General features: G+C 48.5%; 1 protein-coding gene across 1 annotated transcript in view; it reads right to left on the minus strand.

Moving 5' to 3' along the window:
- OTOG (otogelin) overlaps window positions 1–21,205 on the minus strand; it is a 595,066-nt gene that overhangs the window by 72,516 nt on the left and 501,345 nt on the right. The window contains exons 40-42 of the mRNA XM_075326471.1: window positions 20,292–20,430; window positions 17,924–18,118; window positions 17,628–17,840 (exon numbers count right to left, since the gene is read on the minus strand). Coding sequence (XP_075182586.1) covers window positions 17,628–17,840; window positions 17,924–18,118; window positions 20,292–20,430 — 547 coding nt within the window. The remainder of the gene's footprint in view (window positions 1–17,627; window positions 17,841–17,923; window positions 18,119–20,291; window positions 20,431–21,205) is intronic.

Genomic DNA, 21,205 nt, shown 5'->3' on the forward strand with positions numbered 1-21,205 from the left:
TGTCTGCAGGAAGGCCGCTCATCACACCGATTATGCATTGTTTTGCCCCAAAGCCATAATCCAGGGTCACACTCGCTTTTGGAATATATCTCTGAGTACCTCCAGCCAATTCAATGGCAATTCCTGGTCCCTGTTGAATTGCTTCTGGTTGAATTACTCGGGGATCTGCGATGGTGAGAAAAGCCCCAGTGTCACGAAAGCCAACAACTTTTTGGCCATCCAGCACAACCTCCTGTAGATGTTTATGCTGAAGATCATAAGAACGCGTGGCTGTGGCTCGCACTCCATAGACTCCTGGTAGGGAAGTCAACATATCAGGGTCACTTGGCAAATCATCAGGGCCTGAATCCAGCTCCTCTCCTGCTGAAGGTGTCTGTAGATAATGGACAGGCAAAGGTGGTCTGCAGCTGTTCTGCCTCTGAACACCTGGACAGTGAGCTTGCAGATGACCAGACTGCCCACATTGATAACATCTGCGCTGCATCTCACTCCTTCCAGTTTGCCTTCTGGAGAAGTAGGTAGGAGACCTTGGTGACTGATAGGGAGGTGCAGGTGCTGGAGGTGGTTGTCGATTTGGAGGATAACTCCACTGGATAGATGGGCATGTGGCCCGCAGATGCCCGGGATGCCCACAGCTATAACATCTCCGCTCTTCTACTTTCTCTCCTCGTCGTATTCCAAAAAATGTGGTAGAAACAACTGGAGGCACGTACACACGGGTATCCACATGAGGTGGTGATCTAGGTCCAGGAACATTGGACACTGAAGGACAAGGAACCTCTGGTGTTGGGGAGCTGGTCATTTTTGCTCCCTCTGCTAGCAGCTTCTTCCATTGAGGCTTGATGGTGAGAGCCTCATCAGCTAGAGCTGCAGCTTCCTCCACAGTGGCTGGTTTCCTTTCACGCACCCATTCCCGGATCTCAGCGGGGCACTTGAAGTAAAACTGCACTTTTAGGAGGACCTGGAGGATGGTCTCCAAGGTTAAGGCCTCCTCTGCCACCAGCCAACGATGCCACAGATGTTTGAGTTTGTGGGCATACATCTTGAAGGACACTTCCTCATCACATGCTAAAGTACGGAACTGAGTCCTGTAAGTGTCTGGCGTTACAGCATAATGTTCTAGAATAGTCTGTTTAATATCCGCATACTCACAGTTCCACCGAGGGTCCATAGCTCCATAGGCTGCAGCAGCTCCACCCTCTAAGAGCCCAACTAGATGCCGGACGCGCTCTCTTTCTGGAACTTCCATTAATCGACACTGATGCTCAAAGTCCTGGAAGAAGGACTTTCACTTTTCAATGTCACCAGCAGCCTCATTAAACTGCTTGAAGTCTTTGCGGGACACCCTGGGAAGTTCCCTCATGATGGGTGCTGGGGTTACACTCTGTCTGGAACCTCTCGCGGCTTCCACAGCGAGCTGCTTATCCAGCAATGCCATCTCCTCCATCCTGCGCTCCTTCTCTTTAGCTCCACGCATGACCTCCATCTTATATTCTATGGTGGTCTCCTCTCCCAGCAAGGCCATCTCCTCCTCGTACCACACAACCCATTGACTTTTTTGGGTATTTACCTCCAGCTCCCGTCTTCGCTCCCCTTGCTGTGGAAATTGTTCCTCGGTGCCATCTTGCAGGCAAGCATTTTCCAATGCCTCAATTAGTTGCTCCTTAGAGAGTCCTTTGTAGCCGACACCTAATTCACGGGCCTTTGTTTGTAGGCTCACCACAGTCCAGTTCCTGTATCCTGAGGTTCTGGTTTCAGACGTTGATTGGCCGTTGTCCTCCATTTCTTCTGCTCTGATCCCACTGCTGCCACCAGTTTGTGACGGGGTATGCAACAGAGCAGTGAGGGACGCCAGGCCAAGGAACAATCCAAAGGGCTTTATTGGAACCACAAAGAATAAGCAGCAAACATAAATATAAATCCTTCAAATCTGCAAGGAGTCCACAACAGAAAAAACAAAAGATCCAGGGGCACCGCCTGGTATTCCAATGCCAGGGGAATTAGGGCAATGGTCCTTATATGAGTTCCTTGAGTCCAACAGGTGAACAACAAAACACAATCCCACGTGGCCGCGGATCTCCAGTCTGTAACAGTCCACACACACAGACCCCAGGATCCAGCATCAGCTATGGATCCTAGTCCTTCTCCAGCCGAGCTCCAACTAACTGAACTAACATGTTCTTCTCTCCTGGGATCAGCCCCTTAGGTGGGCACACCTCCCCCTGGCCATTTGATGCATGAATGGACTTTAGACTGCTGGCTCTGTTCTGTTTACCAAGTTGTAGATTGGAGAAGTCCCATGCTGAGAAGAACAATATATATATGCAACCCCCACCAAATCAATGATAATAGCTACTGCTGAAGCCTGAGTGCAATATGATACAGGCTGGGGGGAAGGTATGGTCACTTACATCCCAAGACATAGTATTACAGCAAATACAGTGAGAAGGTAAAATACATCACATGGCATCTTATACAAAAATATGGGATGAAGAAAACTACATACATCATGACAGTATATACTGGTCAGGTCTCTTCTCCATGTTCCCAGTGTTGGTGTATACTGGTCAGGTCTCTTCTCCACGTTCCCAGTGTTGGTGTATACTGGTCACGTCTCTTCTGCATGTTCCCAGTGTTGGTGTATACTGGTCGGGTCTCTTCTCCACGTTCCCAGTGTTGGTGTATACTGGTCAGGTCTCTTCTCCACGTTCCCAGTGTTGGTGTATACTGGTCAGGTCTCTTCTCCATGTTCCCAGTGTTGGTGTATACTGGTCAGGTCTCTTCTCCACGTTCCCAGTGTTGGTGTATACTGGTCAGGTCTCTTCTCCACATTCCCAGTGTTGGTGTATACTGGTCAGGTCTCTTCTGCATGTTCCCAGTGTTGGTGTATGCTGGTCAGGTCTCTTCTCCACGTTCCCAGTGTTTGTGTATACTGGTCAGGTTTCTTCTCCATGTTCCCAGTGTTGGTGTATACTGGTCAGGTCTCTTCTCCACGTTCCCAGTGTTGGTGTATACTGGTCAGGTGTGTTCTCCACGTTCCCAGTGTTCGTATATACTGGTCACGTCTCTTCTCCACGTTCCCAGTGTTTGTGTATACTGGTCAGGTTTCTTCTCCATGTTCCCAGTGTTGGTGTTGTGAGACTGTGACCGGGGTTATCTATGACGGCCGGTATGTCTCGCCCCGGTTGTGCTCACTCCATGATAATCCACTATAGGGTTAATGCTGTTTCCATACAGGCTGAAGGGAGGGTTAAATAGATTCAGGAACAAGGGCAGGTGTGCCGGGTGTGAGGGAGTGATCACATCTCCCTGAGTTCTCTGCCGGAAAGGCACATATGTACTATTGTGGACTTTTTCTTTGGAATAAACCGTGTGCTGTGAACCTTGGTGCCTGGATCCCGTGTCTTCTGCAGCGCAGCCGACGACGCTACCTCACAGTGTATACTGGTCAGGTCTCTTCTCCACGTTCCCAGTGTTGGTGTATACTGGTCAGGTGTGTTCTCCACATTCCCAGTGTTCGTATATACTTGTCACATCTCTTCTCCACGTTCCCAGTGTTGGTGTATACTGCTCAGGTCTCTTCTGCATGTTCCCAGTGTTGGTGTATACTGGTCAGGTCTCTTCTCCACATTCCCAGTGTTGATGTATACTGGTCAGGTCTCTTCTCCATGTTCCCAGTGTTGGTATATACTGGTCAGGGCTCTTCTCCACGTTGCCAGTGTTGGTGTATACTGGTCAGGTCTCTTCTCCATGTTCCCAGTGTTGGTGTATACTGATCAGGTCTCTTCTCCATGTTCCCAGTGTTGGTGTATACTGGTCAGGTCTCTTCTTCACATTCCCAGTGTTGGTGTATACTGGTCAGGTCTCTGCTCCATGTTCCCAGTGTTGGTGTATACTGGTCAGGTCTCTTCTCCATGTTCCCAGTGTTGGTGTATACTGGTCAGGTCTCTTCTCCATGTTCCCAGTGTTGGTGTATACTGGTCAGGTCTCTTCTCCATGTTCCCAGTGTTGGTGTATACTGGTCAGGTCTCTTCTCCACATTCCCAGTGTTAATGTATACTGGTCAGGGCTCTTCTCCATGTTCCCAGTGTTGGTGTATACTGGTCAGGTCTCTTCTCCATGTTCCCAGTGTTGATGTACACTGGTCAGGTCTCTTCTCCACGTTCCCAGTGTTGGTGTATACTGGTCAGGTCTCTTCTCCATGTTCCCAGTGTTGGTGTATACTGGTCAGGTCTCTTCTTCACATTCCCAGTGTTGGTGTATACTGGTCAGGTCTCTGCTCCATGTTCCCAGTGTTGGTGTATACTGGTCAGGTCTCTTCTTCTCCACATTCCCAGTGTTGATGTATACTGGTCAGGTCTCTTCTCCATGTTCCCAGTGTTGGTGTATACTGGTCAGGCCTCTTCTCCATGTTCCCAATGTTGATGTATACTGGTCAGCTCACTTGGGGATGTATTCGGCTTTTTCTTCACCTCTATCCACAAGTGTTGGACTGGGTTAAGGTCTGGGGACTGTGAGGACAATCCAGTACCAGCAGCCTCTGTGTGTGGATGTGTGTGCAACTCCTGAGACTTTCAGGAAATGCTCAATTTCTGTGTCCTTAGTTCCCCAGTGAGGAGGCAGAGCTCCTGGGCAGGGCCAGGTTCAGCACCCAGCACACACGAGCAAGTGCCGGGGCTGCCGGGGGAAACCAACTCAAAGTCATCAGTGACAGTGATGTATTCTGCGGCCCCGATTTCTGGGGACTGCAGTGTTCGGGCTGGCAGCCATACTTTCCTGGCTGCCGTCGTTTTGAATCGGCACTTGCATGCACTGTTCACTGCTGAACACTGTATACAGGGGCATTAAAGTTCATCTGTGGGTGGAGCTAACGCGCCGAGTGCTCCTGTCCAACAGATGAAGAGGAGCCGCAGCACTGCAAGCTTCCCACCAGCGCCAGCTGTATGTCCCCACCACCGCAGTGCTGTATACCCCCCAGAGCTGTATGTCCCCTCTACCGCAGTGCTGTATACAACCCAGAGCTGTATGTCCGCTCTACCCCTGTGCTGTATACCCCCAAAGCTGTATGTCCCCTCCACTCCAGTGCTGTATTCCCCCAGAGCTGTATGTCCGCTCTACCACAGTGCTGTATTCCCCCAGAGCTGTATGTACCCTCCACTCCAGTGCTGTATACACCCCAGAGCTGTATGTCCCCTCTACCCCAGTCCTGTATACAACCCAGAGCTGTATGTCCGCTGTACCCTAGTGCTGTATACCCCCAGAGCTGTATGTCCCCTCCACTCCAGTGCTGTATACACCCCAGAGCTGTATGTCCCCACCACCCCAGTGCTGTATACCCCTGTCGGAGGGTGACCAGTGCTCTGCAAACCCCCCGAAGACGTCATGGTTATTTTGTGTATTTATATATGGGAAATGTTGTTTATATGTGTGTGCTCTCGGGTGTATTGTTTTCGAGCACCAGTAGGCGTCACTGCTCCCTGGTCCCTTATCTTGGGGTTGGGATAGAGAACAGGGCTGAAGGAGTTAAAGGTTAAAATCTGCCCAGCAACAGGGAGGTGACAGTTGGGATTTAGTTTCATAGGGACACCATTGTGTAGAAAGAAGAAGCTGTACCTGAGGGAGGTATAGTGAAAGGTCCAGAGTAATTTGGTCGGACCCTCAGGGTCACCCAAAGAAACCCGTATCAAGTGGACAAAGGAAACTCTTCAGTAGCCGGGTGCAGGAATAGGCCCAGACTGACCAGAAGTTGTGGCCTTGATTTAGTGGACCTTCCGGGTAGCAACTGACTCCAATAGGACTGGTCTAGGTGTGAGGTAACATGGACCTGGGCAAGAGGGTCGTCACAGAGACAGCGGTGAAGGAGCTCCGTCCGGTGGTGAAACGAATCCCTGTGGGATGGGACGCGGCTACAGCCATGTGGGGCACCAGGAATTTACTAGCTGCCACTGTGGTGTTGCCGAGGGAAACAGAGCGTCCTATAGACACTGGAGGAGGGAGCAGTGTGCAGGAATTTGTGCCAAGAAACCAAAAAGCAACATGACTGTAACGTTCAAGCTATGTGTCCGCCGTGGATGTAATATGCCTGTAACGTTCAAGCTATGTGTCCGCCGTGGATGTAATATGTCTGTAACGTTCAAGCTATGTGTCCGCCGTGGATGTAATATGCCTGTAACGTTCAAGCTATGTGTCCGCCGTGGATGTAATATGCCTGTAACATTCAAGCTATGTGTCCGCCGTGGATGTAATATGTCTGTAACGCTCAAGCTATGTGCCCGCCGTGGATGTAATATGTCTGTAACGCTCAAGCTATGTGCCCGCCGTGGATGTAATATGCCTGTAACGTTCAAGCTATGTGCCCGCCGTGGATGTAATATGTCTGTAGCTCTCAAGCTATGTGCCCGCCGTGGATCTAATATGTCTGTAACGTTCAAGCTATGTGCCCGCCGTGGATGTAATATGCCTGTAACGTTCAAGCTATGTGCCCGCCGTGGATGTAATATGCCTGTAACGTTCAAGCTATGTGGCCGCCGTGGATGTAATATGCCTGTAACGTTCAAGCTATGTGCCCGCCGTGGATGTAATATGTCTGTAGCTCTCAAGCTATGTGCCCGCCGTGGATCTAATATGTCTGTAACGTTCAAGCTATGTGTCCACCATGGATGTAATATGTCTGTAATGTTCAAGCTATGTGTCCACCATGGATGTAATATGCCTGTGACGTTCAAGCTATGTGCCCACCATGGATGTAATATGTCTGTAATGTTCAAGCTATGTGCTCACCATGGATGTAATATGCCTGTGACGTTCAAGCTATGTGCCCACCATGGATGTAATATGTCTGTAATGTTCAAGCTATGTGTCCGCCGTGGATGTAATATGTCTGTAACGTTCAAGCTATGTGTCCGCCGTGGATGTAATATATCTGTAACGTTCAAGCTATGTGCCCACCATGGATGTAATATGTCTGTAATGTTCAAGCTATGTGCCCACCATGGATGTAATATGTCTGTAACGTTCAAGCTATGTGCCCACCATGGATGTAATATGTCTGTAACGTTCAAGCTATGTGCCCACCATGGATGTAATATGTCTGTAACGTTCAAGCTATGTGCCCACCATGGATGTAATATGTCTGTAACGTTCAAGCTATGTGCTCACCATGGATGTAATATGTCTGTAATGTTCAAGCTATGTGCCCACCATGGATGTAATATGTCTGTAACGTTCAAGCTATGTGCTCACCATGGATGTAATATGTCTGTAATGTTCAAGCTATGTGCCCACCATGGATGTAATATGTCTGTAACGTTCAAGCTATGTGCCCACCATGGATGTAATATGTCTGTAACGTTCAAGCTATGTGCTCACCATAGATGTAATATGTCTGTAATGTTCAAGCTATGTGCCCACCATAGATGTAATATGTCTGTAACGTTCAAGCTATGTGCCCACCATGGATGTAATATGTCTGTAACGTTCAAGCTATGTGCCCACCATAGATGTAATATGTCTGTAATGTTCAAGCTATGTGCCCACCATGGATGTAATATGTCTGTAATGTTCATCCCAGTGCTGTATACCACCCCAGAACTGTATGTCCTCCAACCCCAGTGCTGTATACCCCCCTAGAGCTACATGCAACCCCCACCCCAATGCCGTATACCCCCCAGAAGATTTGTGTCCCCCAACCCTGGTGCTGTATACCCCCCAGAGCTGTATGTTCCCCCAGAGATGTATGCTTCCCCACCAAAAAGCTGAATTCTTCCCCTCTAGAGCTATATGCACCCCTCTGGAGTTGTATGCCCCCCTCCCTAGTAATATGTATGCCCCTCAGTAATGAGTATTTCTCCTGTGTATACAGCAGTGTCAGTGTGCACTGTGTGCGGCCATGTCTGTTAGTGCAGCACAGCCCCATGCCCGAGAGGAGCTGGACAGACAAGTGGGGAGGTCAGTAAGGCTGCTGTTAATGTGTCTGTGTGTGTGCATGTATGATGTGTATTGTGTATCTATGTATGTCAGTAAATATACAGTAACTGTGTATAGATTTATGTTTATTTATGTATTATACAATGGGTATGGAAAGTATTCACACCCCTTTACATTTTTGACTCTTTGTTTCATTGCAGCCATTTGGTAAACTCTCATTAATGTGCACTCTGCAGCCGTCCCCCATCTTCCCATCCCCCATCTTCCCATCCCCCATCTTCCCATCCCCCATCTTGTCAGAAAAAAAAAACAGAAATGCAGAGAAATTTGCAAATTTATTAAACAAGAAAAACTGAAATATCCCATGGTCATAAGTATTCAGCCCCTTTCCTCAGTATAACACATGGTCATAAGTATTCAGCCCCTTTGCTCAGTATATCACATGGTCATTATTCAGCCCCTTTGCTTAGTATAACACATGGTTATAAGTATTCAGCCCCTTTGCTCAGTATAACACATGGTTATAAGTATTCAGCCCCTTTGATCAGCTCTTATATGTAAAGTCCCATGCTGTCCATTTCCTTGTGATCCTCCTTGAGATGGTTTTGCTCCTTCATTGGAGTGCAGCTGTGTGTAATTACACTGATAGGACGTGATTTGGAAAGGCGCACACCTGTCTATATAAGACCTCACAGCTCACACTGCATGTCACACCAAATGAGGATCATGAGGTCACAAGGAGCTCAGAGACAGAATTGTGGCAAGGCACTGATCTGACCAAGGTTACAAAACAACTTTTGCACTACTCAAGGTTCCTAAGAGCACAGTGGCCTCCATAAGCCTTAAATGGAAGAAGTTTGGGACCACCATAACTCTTCCTAGACCCGGTCGTCCAGCAAAACTGAGCAATTGTGGGAGAAGAGCCTTGGTGAGAGAGGTAAAGAAGAACCCCAAGATCACTATGGCTGAGCTCCAGAGCTGCAGTAGAGAGATGGGAGAAAGTTGCACAAAGTCACCTATCACTGCAGCCTAAACCAATCGGGCCTTTATGGCAGAGTGGCCCGATGGAAGCTTCCCCTCAGTGCAAGACATGAAAGCCGCATAGAGTTTGCAAAATAACACATGAAGGATCCCAGACTATGAAAAATAATATTCTCTGGTCTGATGAGACGAAGATAGAACTTTCTGGTGATAATTCTAAGCGGTATGTGTAGAGAAAATCAGGCACTGCTCATCACCTGCACAATACAATCCCAACAGTGAAACATGGTGGTGACAGCATTATGCTGTGGGGGTGTTTTTCAGGTGCAGGGACAGGATGACTGGTTGCAATTGATGAAAAAAGAAATGCGGTCTAGTACAGGGATATCCTGGAAGAAAACCTCTTCCAGAGTGTTCTGGACCTCAGATTTGGCCAAAGGTTAACCTTGCAACAAGACAATGACCCTAAGCACACAGCTAAAATAACAAAGGAGTGGCTTCACAAAAACTCTGTGACCTTTCTTGACCGGCCCAGCCAAAGCCCTGACCTAAACCCAATTGATCATCTCTGGAGAGACCTGAAAATGGCGTCCACCAAAGTTCACCATCCAACCTGACGGAACTTGAGAGGATCTGTGTGACGGGGTTCTTCTCCCATATCCCACAATCAACAGAGCGAGAGATGGCTGTACAATCCAAAGAGCATTTATTCCAAGCAAATCAAATGGTCCATAACATAATCCACAAAACAGAGGGTAAAATTGTCCAGTAGTGGCATAAATGTCCCCATCTCTCTGAGAAGTCCCAGCTTCTCCTAGAGGATCAATCCTTCTTCCATCAAGTTCTCAAACAGACTGCCTGAAAACTCCCAGGTAAGCAAAGGGTTTACAATTGGCTGGACTCTAAAGCGGGCTTTACACACTACGATATCGTTAATGAATTATCTTCAGGGTCACGGTGTTTGTGACGCACATCCGGCGTCATTAACAATATCGCAGTGTGTGACACTTATGAGCGACCTTAAACAATCGCAAAAGTGGTCAAAATTGTTTGCCGTGGAGAGGTCGTCCTGAAACAAAAAATAGTTTTCAGCTCATTAGCGATGTTGTTCGTCGTTCCTGCGGCACTACACATCGCTGTGTGTGACACCGCAGGAGCGACGAACATATCTTTACCTGCCTCCACCGGCAATGCGAAAGGAAGGAGGTGGGCGGGATGTTACGTCCCACTCATCTCTGCCCTTCCGCTTCTATTGGACGCCTGCCGTGTGACGTCGCTATGACGCCGCACGAACCGCCCCTTAGAAAGTAGGCAGTTCGCCGGCAGAGTGACGTCGCAAGGCAGGTAAGTGCGTGTGACGGGGTTAAGCGAGGTTGTGCGGCACGGTCAGCGATTTGCACGTGTCGCACAACCGATGGGGGCGGGTACGCTCGCTAGCGATCTTGCTAGCGAGATCGCAGCGTGTAAAGCCCGCTTAAGCCCACCACCCCCTACACCCAGGGACGGAAGCGCCTCAAGAGGCTATAATCTTGCACTATAGGGGGTGATTACTTAGAAACAATAGAAATGTACAGTGAATATTGGTCAGTGAACCAAGCTTAAATAGGAATCTACAGCAAGATACACCTCCCCCATATCCCACCATCACAACCTGCAAGGAAGAATGGCAGAGAATCCCCAAATCCAGGATCCCAAGAAGACTCATGTCTGTACTAGCTCAAAAGGGAGGGGGCTCCTACTCAATACTGAGCAAAGGGGATGAATATGTATGACCATGTGATATTTCAGTTTTTCTTGTTTAATTAATTTGCAAAAATTTCTACATTTCTGTATTTTTTCTGCCAAGATGGGGGATGGGGTGTAGAGTGTACATTAATGAAAAAAACTTAACTTTTTTGAATTTACCAAATGGCTGCAATGAAACAAAGAGTGAAAAATTTAAAGGGGTCTGAATACTTTCCATACCCACTGTATATGTACATATACCTGTATGTGTATGTATCTGTGTATGTGCGTGCATGTGGATGGGACCCACTGAGACTATTCGCCTTGGGCCCAAAAGAAAATGGAGCTGGCCTTGCTCCTGGGAAGGCTCCCATGGAGTCTCGAGCTCCTGTTCCCCTGTCAACATTGGTGAGGGGCAGGGAAGAGAATGCTTCTATGTTCTAGAAGCAGCCAATGGCCCCTGACCTGACAGTAGACTTTGGTGGATCCTCTTGCTTAAGCAGCTCATTAGCTGGTATGTAGAGTCCGAAGCGGGAGACTGGGAGAAAAACCTGCAGCAGCTCCTCTTTGCTTAGTGGGAGGTGCTGCAGGACTCCACCGAGTTTTCTCCCTTCAAATTGCTGTGTGGCCTAAAAGTACGAGGGCCTTTAGAGCTGGTACGAAGGAGTTGGGAGGGCACTTTCGCCAAAGAAGAGTTTCCCACACTTGATTATATTCAAAAGTTTAGGGAAAGGATGAAGCACCTCATGGCTTTAGCCCATGGAAATTTAGAAATAGCTCAGGAAAGGCAACAACGATATTTACAACCGCACTGCCCGCCTCCGAGAATTTGCCTGTGGACAGAAGGTCCTGGTACTAGTACCGGTACACAAAAACAGGGCAAGAATCATGGAAATGCCGATGGGCTGTCCTGACAGGTGGAGAAGGAATATTGGAAGCCTATCATGCCTGGCAGCCCCATCAACAGTGAACCTCCTTAAAATTCAGCAGTTTCCCATCTGGCTCAGTAAGAAGGGAGAGGTACGTGAAGACACAGCTCAGTAAAATGTCTGTCGGTGTTAATATTCTTAATTTGGCAAGACAAGAGTCCCTTTTGTGTGGTATCTACTATTTGTTGAGTCATTCTATTCATCAGGACTATCGGAGCCTCCCATTGTCTGAGAATGTGGATTGCTAAATTAATGTAATTTCCCCCGGCCTCTCTGTCAGATGAGAATTACCTTATGCGGATTGAAATACCACCCAATCAGAGCACAGCCTTATTCCACCAATCCGGTGAGACCACATTCCCTGGAATGAGTGCCCCGGAGATATAAAGAGGGACTGTTGGAGTCACCAGGTCGCTCTTTTGCTACCTGGCTGCAATCTAGGGGTGTCGATCCTGGTTGGAAGTCCATTACCCTGCCTAGGCACTTTGGAGCTAGCTAGGGAATCTAAAACTGGATTACATTGTGCGGGAGCACCACCAAGGATCATAGGATTTGGCTGGAAGAAACCCAGCTTGGGGATGATTCAGTTCCCTGGCAACGGACCTTGCTGTGCTCGTGAAGCTTCCTATGCTTGTCACTATCCTATTCTCGGTGGGTGCGTGCCAAAAGCAAGGGGCTGCTGATTTGGGGTATATGGCCCTGGAAGCTCCGAAGGCATGAATAGTCTACTCCCTGGTGAGCTAGCGGAAGATGAGACTCTGCTGCCTGTTACATCGTGTGGTTTGCATGGTTTTGTGTTATATACCTTAGACTGTTGGGGATCCAATAAAGTCTAATTATTGTAGTTCCTGCATCCTGTGTTGTCTGAGTAGTGTTCTGCCCACGGGTACAGAGTTCGGGCATTCAGTGGGGATGAGCCCTGCTCCTTGTGGTCTTTCTAAAGGCGGCCGGGCCAGTGGACGAGAGCAGCCACTGACCCCCGTGTTTCCACAGTGCTCATGAACGGACAGGAGCTTTGGCTCATCAACATATATGGTCTGCAGTCTGTTAGACCGTAAAAGCCTCTTTATGAAGATTAAACCCTTTCTGTTTTGCAGCCGGCAAGTGGTCTTTGGAGGGGACTGCAATAACGTCTCAAGGCTCCAAGACAGAGGAGGTTCCAGAGACCGGCTGGCATACGACTGGCATACGACAGCGTCAGTTTGAATAGCATAGTTAGTGACACTCACCTAATGGATGTACACATGAGGAACAACCCAGGCTATGGAGGTTCCACGTGTTTTAGAGGTAGTCAGATTAAGTTTAGGATAGACAGGTTTTATTCGAAGAAGGAAGCCATTTTCTTTCTAATGTCGGGGGTGGAAGTGCAGTTCTCCGATCACTGTCTGATTGTTTTCCTTGAATGTTGCAGAAACCCCCCAGATGAAAAGAGGTGTGTGGAAGATGAATTTGTCACTCCTAATTGAAGCAGCTGTAAGATGGTCTTTTGATGATTTTCTTTAGGGCCTTTGTAAGGGCCCTTTCACACGTCAGTGATTCTGGTACGTTTGTGCTTTTTTTTAAACGTACCAGAATCACTGACATACGCAGACCCATTATAATGAATGGGTCTGCTCACACGTCAGAGATTTGTCACTGCACGTGTCTCCGTGCAGCGTACCCGCGTGTGCGTGATTGCCGCACGGAGACATGTCCATTTTTTTCTGGCATCACTGATGTCCCACGGACCACGCAGTGGTGTGGTCCGTGAAACACGTGCCAGAAAAAAACGTGCATTTAAAATAATAAACATTTTTACTCACCCGGCTTCAGCCGCGCTCTCTGTAGCCCGTGCAGCTTGCTGCTTCTAAGCCGGCTGATTACTGTCGCGCATATTAATGATGCACGACACAGCCGACCCGGAAGCAGCTGCTGCAGGGGTCAGCGCCGGCCGGATGCTGCACCGCGGGAGCAATCAGCACCATGGAGAGCGGGAGCGGGCACAGGTGAGTTGATTTCTAAGTGCAATCACGGGCCACGGAGAACGGAGCCCGGATTGCACTTAGACGGCACACGCAGGGACATGTGCGTGTTTTACACGCCAGTGAAAAACGTCTGTGTTTTTCACTGACGTGTGAAACGGGCCTAAGAGTGAGTCAGAGTGGTGTAAAATGTTTAAATACCAGATGGAGAGGTTCTTCCAAAATATTTCTAACCTCAGAAGCTTGAACAGGGAGCACCTGTATCATAGCCTGAGGAGACTTGAGAACCTTGTCTCGACTGGGGGTGACCATGAAAACAGTACGATAGGCACACATCATTGGTTTTGGAGAGGGATTTTGGGAAGTACTGCTCGCCCGACCCTTTGTCATACGATGTTCGGCTCTGAACACACCTGCTGGTATGGTGTTGTCAGACTTTCTTTACACTACTGAGTCTGACAAGCAACCTGAGGCTTCTCCATTGTTCAGCCAGGGCTTGGCATCTGCTGGTTCAGGTTCACTAATCTTCAGCTCTGCAGGAGTTAATTCTTGCAGACTGCTGAGTAGGACCCAAGTGCCCAGGTTGCGGATTGCTAAGTGCAGCTGTCACTTCCCTATTTTAGGCATTGCCTCCTTCCAGAAGGTGCTTATGATAGCTACAGTTTTTACTCCAATGATCCAGGTCTTGGTGTTCTTCCTGTATATAGTGATTTGTGCTGAGCTTCTGAGTGGTGTGAGTGTTCCCCTGTTGTGCGTTACCTCCTCCCCTTTTGCATTACTCCCAGTCCGTGTCATTTTGTGGGGTTTAGTCTTTGTGTTTTCTAGCCCGCCCCAAACGAGTGAGAAAGGAGGAGTAAGATCAGGGTCCAGACAGGAGTTAGGGTCATGGTGGGGGCTTGAACCTAGTTTCCATCAAATCTACCCTCAAGATAAGATAGCTGTTTCTCTTTTCTTGGGAAATCTTTTTAATGGCTGATCCTCAATTTGAACCAGTGATCTGTCATTTGGGAATCAACCTAATAACATACTGAGCTATTAGGGAATGTGTTCAAAGAAGAAGAAAAAAGCCACGGTATAAAGGGCGCTGCTCACAAGGGAGATAGGAGATAATAGTGAAGATTTATTTGAGCTACAACGCGTTTCAGGGATACAATAAAACAATAATAGTTTCCCCCTTCCTCAGGTAGCATAAAGATAAAAGTGTAGCAGACACATATATATACAATGAAAGGATAAGATAATGCACAGACCCTCCCTCAGTGTTGGTCCCAATTAAGAATTGATTACCCCATATGTAATTAACCCTCAGATCTCCAAAAAACAATCTGGGGTGTCAGAGCTGGATTATTATGGGATGAATCATTGGGGTCGGGGGTTATATTAATTCAATTAGAATAAATGTGCATAAGAGTTATGACATAAAAATTAAAATAAGATTAAGGATGATGTTGGTATTTCCAAATTATTAATATTATCTAGAGCTATACCCTGGGAGTGTAAATTATGTTTTGAAAGAACCAGGAAATAGCAAACTGCAAAGTAATAAAATATATAGTATTAAAATATATATATATACAAAACATAATTTACACTCCCAGGGTATAGCTCTAGATAATATTAATAATTTGGAAATACCAACATCATCCTTAATCTTATTTTAATTTTTATGTCATAACTCTTATGCACATTTATTCTAATTGAATTAACCAACACTGAGGGAGGGTCTGTGCATTATCTTATCCTTTCATTGTATATATATGTGTCTGCTACACTTTTATCTTTATGCTACCTGAGGAAGGGGGAAACTATTATTGTTTTATTGTATCCCTGAAACGCGTTGTAGCTCAAATAAATCTTCACTATTATCTCCTATCTCCCTTGTGAGCAGCGCCCTTTATACCGTGGCTTTTTTCTTCTTCTTTGAATACCTTATCTCTCCTTTGGGAGTCCACGGGGTGCCGCAGCTCCAGCCTTAGGAGATCTAATTATATTGACTTCAACATCAGATTAGCCTGGCTCTGTGGGAACGGAATTCCTCTTATCTGATCCAGGAGTGAGACGCTGACTCTAACAGGAGGATTGCAGGAGCTCTGAGCACCAGCAGCAGTGAAATCTAAGGCTGCTGTGTGATCATCCTCAGCAGGATCTGTGTCGACCAGCCAAGGGGTAACCTGGATCTCTCTGTCAGTGCTAACAGACAGTGTTGTACCTGTAGTACAACACTCATAGGTGAGTGGAATTGTTTCATTATTCACCACATAAAGTTTACTCTTACACACAGGAGCGCCTTCTTTTTTCTTTCACTATTAGGGAATGTGATAACAGATTGTAATTTGTAGTATACAGGAAGAAAAAGATATTTCCACCACCAGAAGCAAAACAGTAACAATGCAATGACATGACGAGAATCTGCAGAACTAATCATCTGCTGAATCTCTGCAAGTCACATTTAGGTATGAGATAACCTTCATCTTATAGGCAATCATCGTGGCTGACTCATGCTCAAAGCTGGAGAGGACGGAGAGATACGGAGCCTGAAACTCACAAGTGCAAAACATTGTTAAACTTTTGCTCGTCACTGTAACTGACATAATGTGATATTTTGCTGTTAGAAGCAAAAATTGCTATTTCCTATGAAAGAATGATCAAATCTGTGGTCAAGCTTGTCACAAACATTCTCAGTAAGAAATAACTAGTGATGGGCATACTGTAAAAAGTCTGGATCTGCGCAGGTTTAAAAGAACCAAAGCACTGACCCAGGCCCAGAGTTCTCAGGGAACTCCGAGATACGATACGGGTCTGGCCACTTGGGTAATAAAAAAAAAAATCTAAGAAAATAAGAATAAAGCAAGCTCTTCATACTTAACAGTCTCTGCACAGCTGTAATTGCTATCAGGCTGCTTAATATCCTTCATACATATTCACTGCTTCCCCTGCCCACTAGCAGTCCTAGCGTCTCTGATTGGTTGCAGTAAGACACGCTGTCACACTAGCTGGGCCGCTGTCTGACTGCAACCAATCAGAGGCGCTGTATCTGCATCTAGAGTGAAGTAAAAAAAAACATGATAAAGCCGACAGCTGGGAGCTGGTATTCTCAGGCTGAGGAGACCCATAGTGGGGCCACCAAGCCTTAAAATAGCAGTGTGTAGCCGCCCAAGATTGTTGCATCCATTAGGTGCGACAATTCCAACATTTTACCCAACTCATCCTAATTGACCTGGTGTGGTGGCAATTGTGGTAATGAGGGGTTAGTAACAGCTCACAGCTGTAGACGTATATGGGGACCAGCAGATATCCGGGATCAACTTCGGGCCCAGGGGGTTTTTTTTGCCCGGTTGGACCCACCGATCCCGGTATCTGCAAGTCCGCCTATCACTAGAAATAACCACAAACTGAATCTAGATAGGTTACAACATGTCCTAACTCTGTTGTGAGGTTCCTGTTAATTCTTAATATGGAATAGGCTGTGGAGGAAAGTGCAAATAGGGTCCTACCAGGTATGACAACAGGTACGAGTAAGTATTCGCACTCACCCAGAGGGGTTGTGACAGGCACAATACTACTGGTGTAGTATTGAGGCGAAGAGCTGCAGCCCCCAGTGATGAACAATCAAGATATAGGTATGCAGATAATGCAGATAGGGGTTATGTTCATTATTCCCTTTTTTTTCTTTGCGCAGGTCAATGCGTTTCAGAGATCTGGTCTCCTTCATCAGGACATCAAAGAAATCAACAACCTAATTTGTTGAGACTGTTGATTTCCTCTTTACTGTCCTGATGAAGGAGACCAGATCTCTGAAACTCATTGACCTGTGCAAAGAAATAAAGGAGATTAATTTATCAACATTGACTTCTGGGTGATCGTGCGGCATAACCCTTTCTGCCTACCTATATCTTGATTGTTAATTCTTAATGTAACTGCCAGTATTTTATGTAGTAAATGAGGCGTATATGAAACGTACATGTATTAGATCAGATAAGCCGGTACACTTGTCTCTCCGGCTGGAATCCAGGTGTTGTCGGCTCCTCCTTGGTAAAGACTGGAATTTCCTTATCAGACACTCTCCGGTCTGGGTGGACGATCAGATGTTAATGCATACACTTACCGCAGAGCTTCTGAGGACAGCACGTCTGCTCGCGGGTGACCGTCACGACTACCTCCCCATGGCGCCGGCACTGGGGCTGATCCGTATGCGAGCAGTTGTGCGGAACAGGGATTACAGTTTCGTTATCTACACATTGATAGGTGCAGCACTCCATCCCTGATGTCCGCCAGACCTCTCCTATTTCACGTGGGGTCCCGCTGCCATCTGTACAAGCTACAATTCAGAGATGGTCACAGAATGAAGCAATGATGAAGAAAAGCTACAGCTACATACACCGGTAATGAAGGGGTTAATACCGCATTTGCGTTCTGAAATGCACACAGTGGAGTATGGTCGGTGTAAGACATCACCCTTCGCACAGACGCAGCCCTCTGTCAGCGCAGAACATGACTCTCTGCTGTACAGCTCAATCTCGTGGTTCTGACAGGTGGTGGGGATGTCACAGACTGGCAGACACGCCTGGTACATCAATGACGGGGGGCAGAGGAAGGCTGCGGAGAAAGAGACAAGCTGAAGACACAATCATCACACAGCATATTGTGCTCTGCGTACAATCACCCTCATCAGATCTACATCCCCCGCCCCTCACAGACTGGCAGAGACGCCTGGTACATCAATGACGGGGGGCAGAGGAAGGCTGCGGAGAAAGAGACAAGCTGAAGACACAATCATCACACAGCATATTGTGCTCTGCGTACAATCACCCTCATCAGATCTACATCCCCCGCCCCTCACAGACTGGCAGAGACGCCTGGTACATCAATGACGGGGGGGCAGAGGAAGGCTGCGGAGAAAGAGACAAGCTGAAGACACAATCATCACACAGCATATTGTGCTCTGCGTACAATCACCCTCATCAGATCTACATCCCCCGCCCCTCACAGACTGGCAGAGACGCCTGGTACATCAATGACGGGGGGCAGAGGAAGGCTGCGGAGAAAGAGACAAGCTGAAGACACAATCATCACACAGCATATTGTGCTCTGCGTACAATCACCCTCATCAGATCTACATCCCCCGCCCCTCACAGACTGGCAGAGACGCCTGGTACATCAATGACGGGGGGCAGAGGAAGGCTGCGGAGAAAGAGACAAGCTGAAGACACAATCATCACACAGCATATTGTGCTCTGCGTACAATCACCCTCATCAGATCTACATCCCCCGCCCCTCACAGACTGGCAGAGACGCCTGGTACATCAATGACGGGGGGCAGAGGAAGGCTGCGGAGAAAGAGACAAGCTGAAGACACAATCATCACACAGCATATTGTGCTCTGCGTACAATCACCCTCATCAGATCTACATCCCCCGCCCCTCACAGACTGGCAGACACGCCTGGTACATCAATGACGGGGGGCAGAGGAAGGCTGCGGAGAAAGAGACAAGCTGAAGACACAATCATCACACAGCATATTGTGCTCTGCGTACAATCACCCTCATCAGATCTACATCCCCCGCCCTTCACAGACTGGCAGAGACGCCTGGTACATCAATGACGGGGGGCAGAGGAAGGCTGCGGAGAAAGAGACAAGCTGAAGACACAATCATCACACAGCATATTGTGCTCTGCGTACAATCACCCTCATCAGATCTGCGGCACAATCACCCTCAACAGATCTGCATCCCCCGCCCCTCACAGGCTGCCGTACAATCATCCTCATCAGATCTGCGGCACAATCACCCTCACCCTCATCAGATCTGCAGTACAATCACCCTCATCAGATCTGCGGCACAATCACCCTCATCAGATCTGCGGTACAATCACCCTCATCAGATCTGCGGCACAATCACCCTCAACAGATCTACATCCCCTACCCCTCACAGGCTGCGGTACAATCACCCTCATCAGATCTACATCCTTTACCCCTCACAGGCTGCGGTACAATCACCCTCATCAGATCTGCGGCACAATCACCCTCATCAGATCTGCGGTACAATCACCCTCAACAGATCTGCATCCCTCACAGGCTGCGATACAATCACCCTCATCAGATCTGTGGCACAATCACCCTCATCAGATCTACATCCCCCACCCCCTCACAGGCTGCGGCACAATTACCCTCAACAGATCTGCATCCCCCGCCCCTCACAGGCTGTGGTACAATCAACCTCATCAGATCTGCGGCACAATCACCCTCATCAGATCTGCGGCACAATCACCCTCAACAGGCTGCGGTATAATCACCCTCAACAGATCTGCATCCCCTCCCCTCACAGGCTGCAGTACAATCACCCTCATCAGATCTGCGGTACAATCACCCTCAACAAATCTACATCCCCCAACCCTCACAGGCTGCGGTACAATCATCCTCAACAGATCTGCGGTACAATCACCCTCAACAGATCTGCGGTACAATCACCCTCAACAGATCTGCATCCCCCGCCCCTCACAGGCTGCGGTACAATCACCCTCATCAGATCTGCAGTACAATCAGCCTCATCAGATCTGCGGTACAATCACCCTAATCAGATCTACATCCCCCGCCCCTCACAAGCTGCGGTACAATCACCCTCATCAGATCTGCAGTACAATCAGCCTCATCAGATCTGCGATACAATCACCCTCATCAGATCTGCATCCCCCGCCCCTCAGAGGCTGCGGCGGTACAATCAACCTCATCAGATTTGTCCACATCTCCTATTCTGGAGTTGACGCCACTTACGGCAGAAATCCGGCCTCCTCCACTCAATGCAGACGTTGAATTTGTGGCACATGGCGGTGTACGCGGTCAGAGCTTTACATGGATCTCGTGTATATTCTACATTCTGCACCCACAGTCCACAGAAAGACTCTGGCGACACCTGCGGGAAATAAGGAACATCAGCTCTCCAGACACATGCAGTGCCCCCCCGCACAGCTCTTCAGACACATGCAGTGCCCCCCCCAGCTCTCCAGACACATGCAGTGCCCCCCCAGCTCTCCAGACACATGCAGTTCCCCCCCAGCTCTCCAGACACATGCAGTGCCCCCCCAGCTCTCCAGACACATGCAGTGCCCCCCAGCTCTCCAGACACATGCAGTGCCCCCGCACAGCTCTCCAGACACATGCAGTGCCCCCCCAGCTCTCCAGACACATGCAGTGCCCCCCCAGCTCTCCAGACACATGCAGTGCCCCCGCACAGCTCTCCAGACACATGCAGTGCCCCCGCACAGCTCTCCAGACACATGCAGTGCCCCCCCAGCTCTCCAGACACATGCAGTGCCCCCGCACAGCTCTCCAGACACATGCAGTGCCCCCGCACAGCTCTCCAGACACATGCAGTGCCCCCGCACAGCTCTCCAGACACATGCAGTGCCCCCGCACAGCTCTCCAGACACATGCAGTGGCCCCCCAGCTCTCCAGACACATGCAGTGCCCCCGCACAGCTCTCCAGACACATGCAGTGTCCCCGCACAGCTCTCCAGACACATGCAGTGCCCCCGCACAGCTCTCCAGACACATGCAGTGCCCCCGCACAGCTGTCCAGACACATGCAGTGCCCCCGCTTAGCTCCCCAGACACATGCCGTTTCCCCCCGCACAGCTCTCCAGACACATGCAGTGCCCCCCGCACAGCTCTCCAGACACATGCAGTGC

This window comes from Anomaloglossus baeobatrachus, chromosome 10 (genome assembly GCF_048569485.1).
Source record: "Anomaloglossus baeobatrachus isolate aAnoBae1 chromosome 10, aAnoBae1.hap1, whole genome shotgun sequence".
In the NCBI taxonomy this organism is placed as follows: Eukaryota; Metazoa; Chordata; class Amphibia; order Anura; family Aromobatidae; genus Anomaloglossus; species Anomaloglossus baeobatrachus.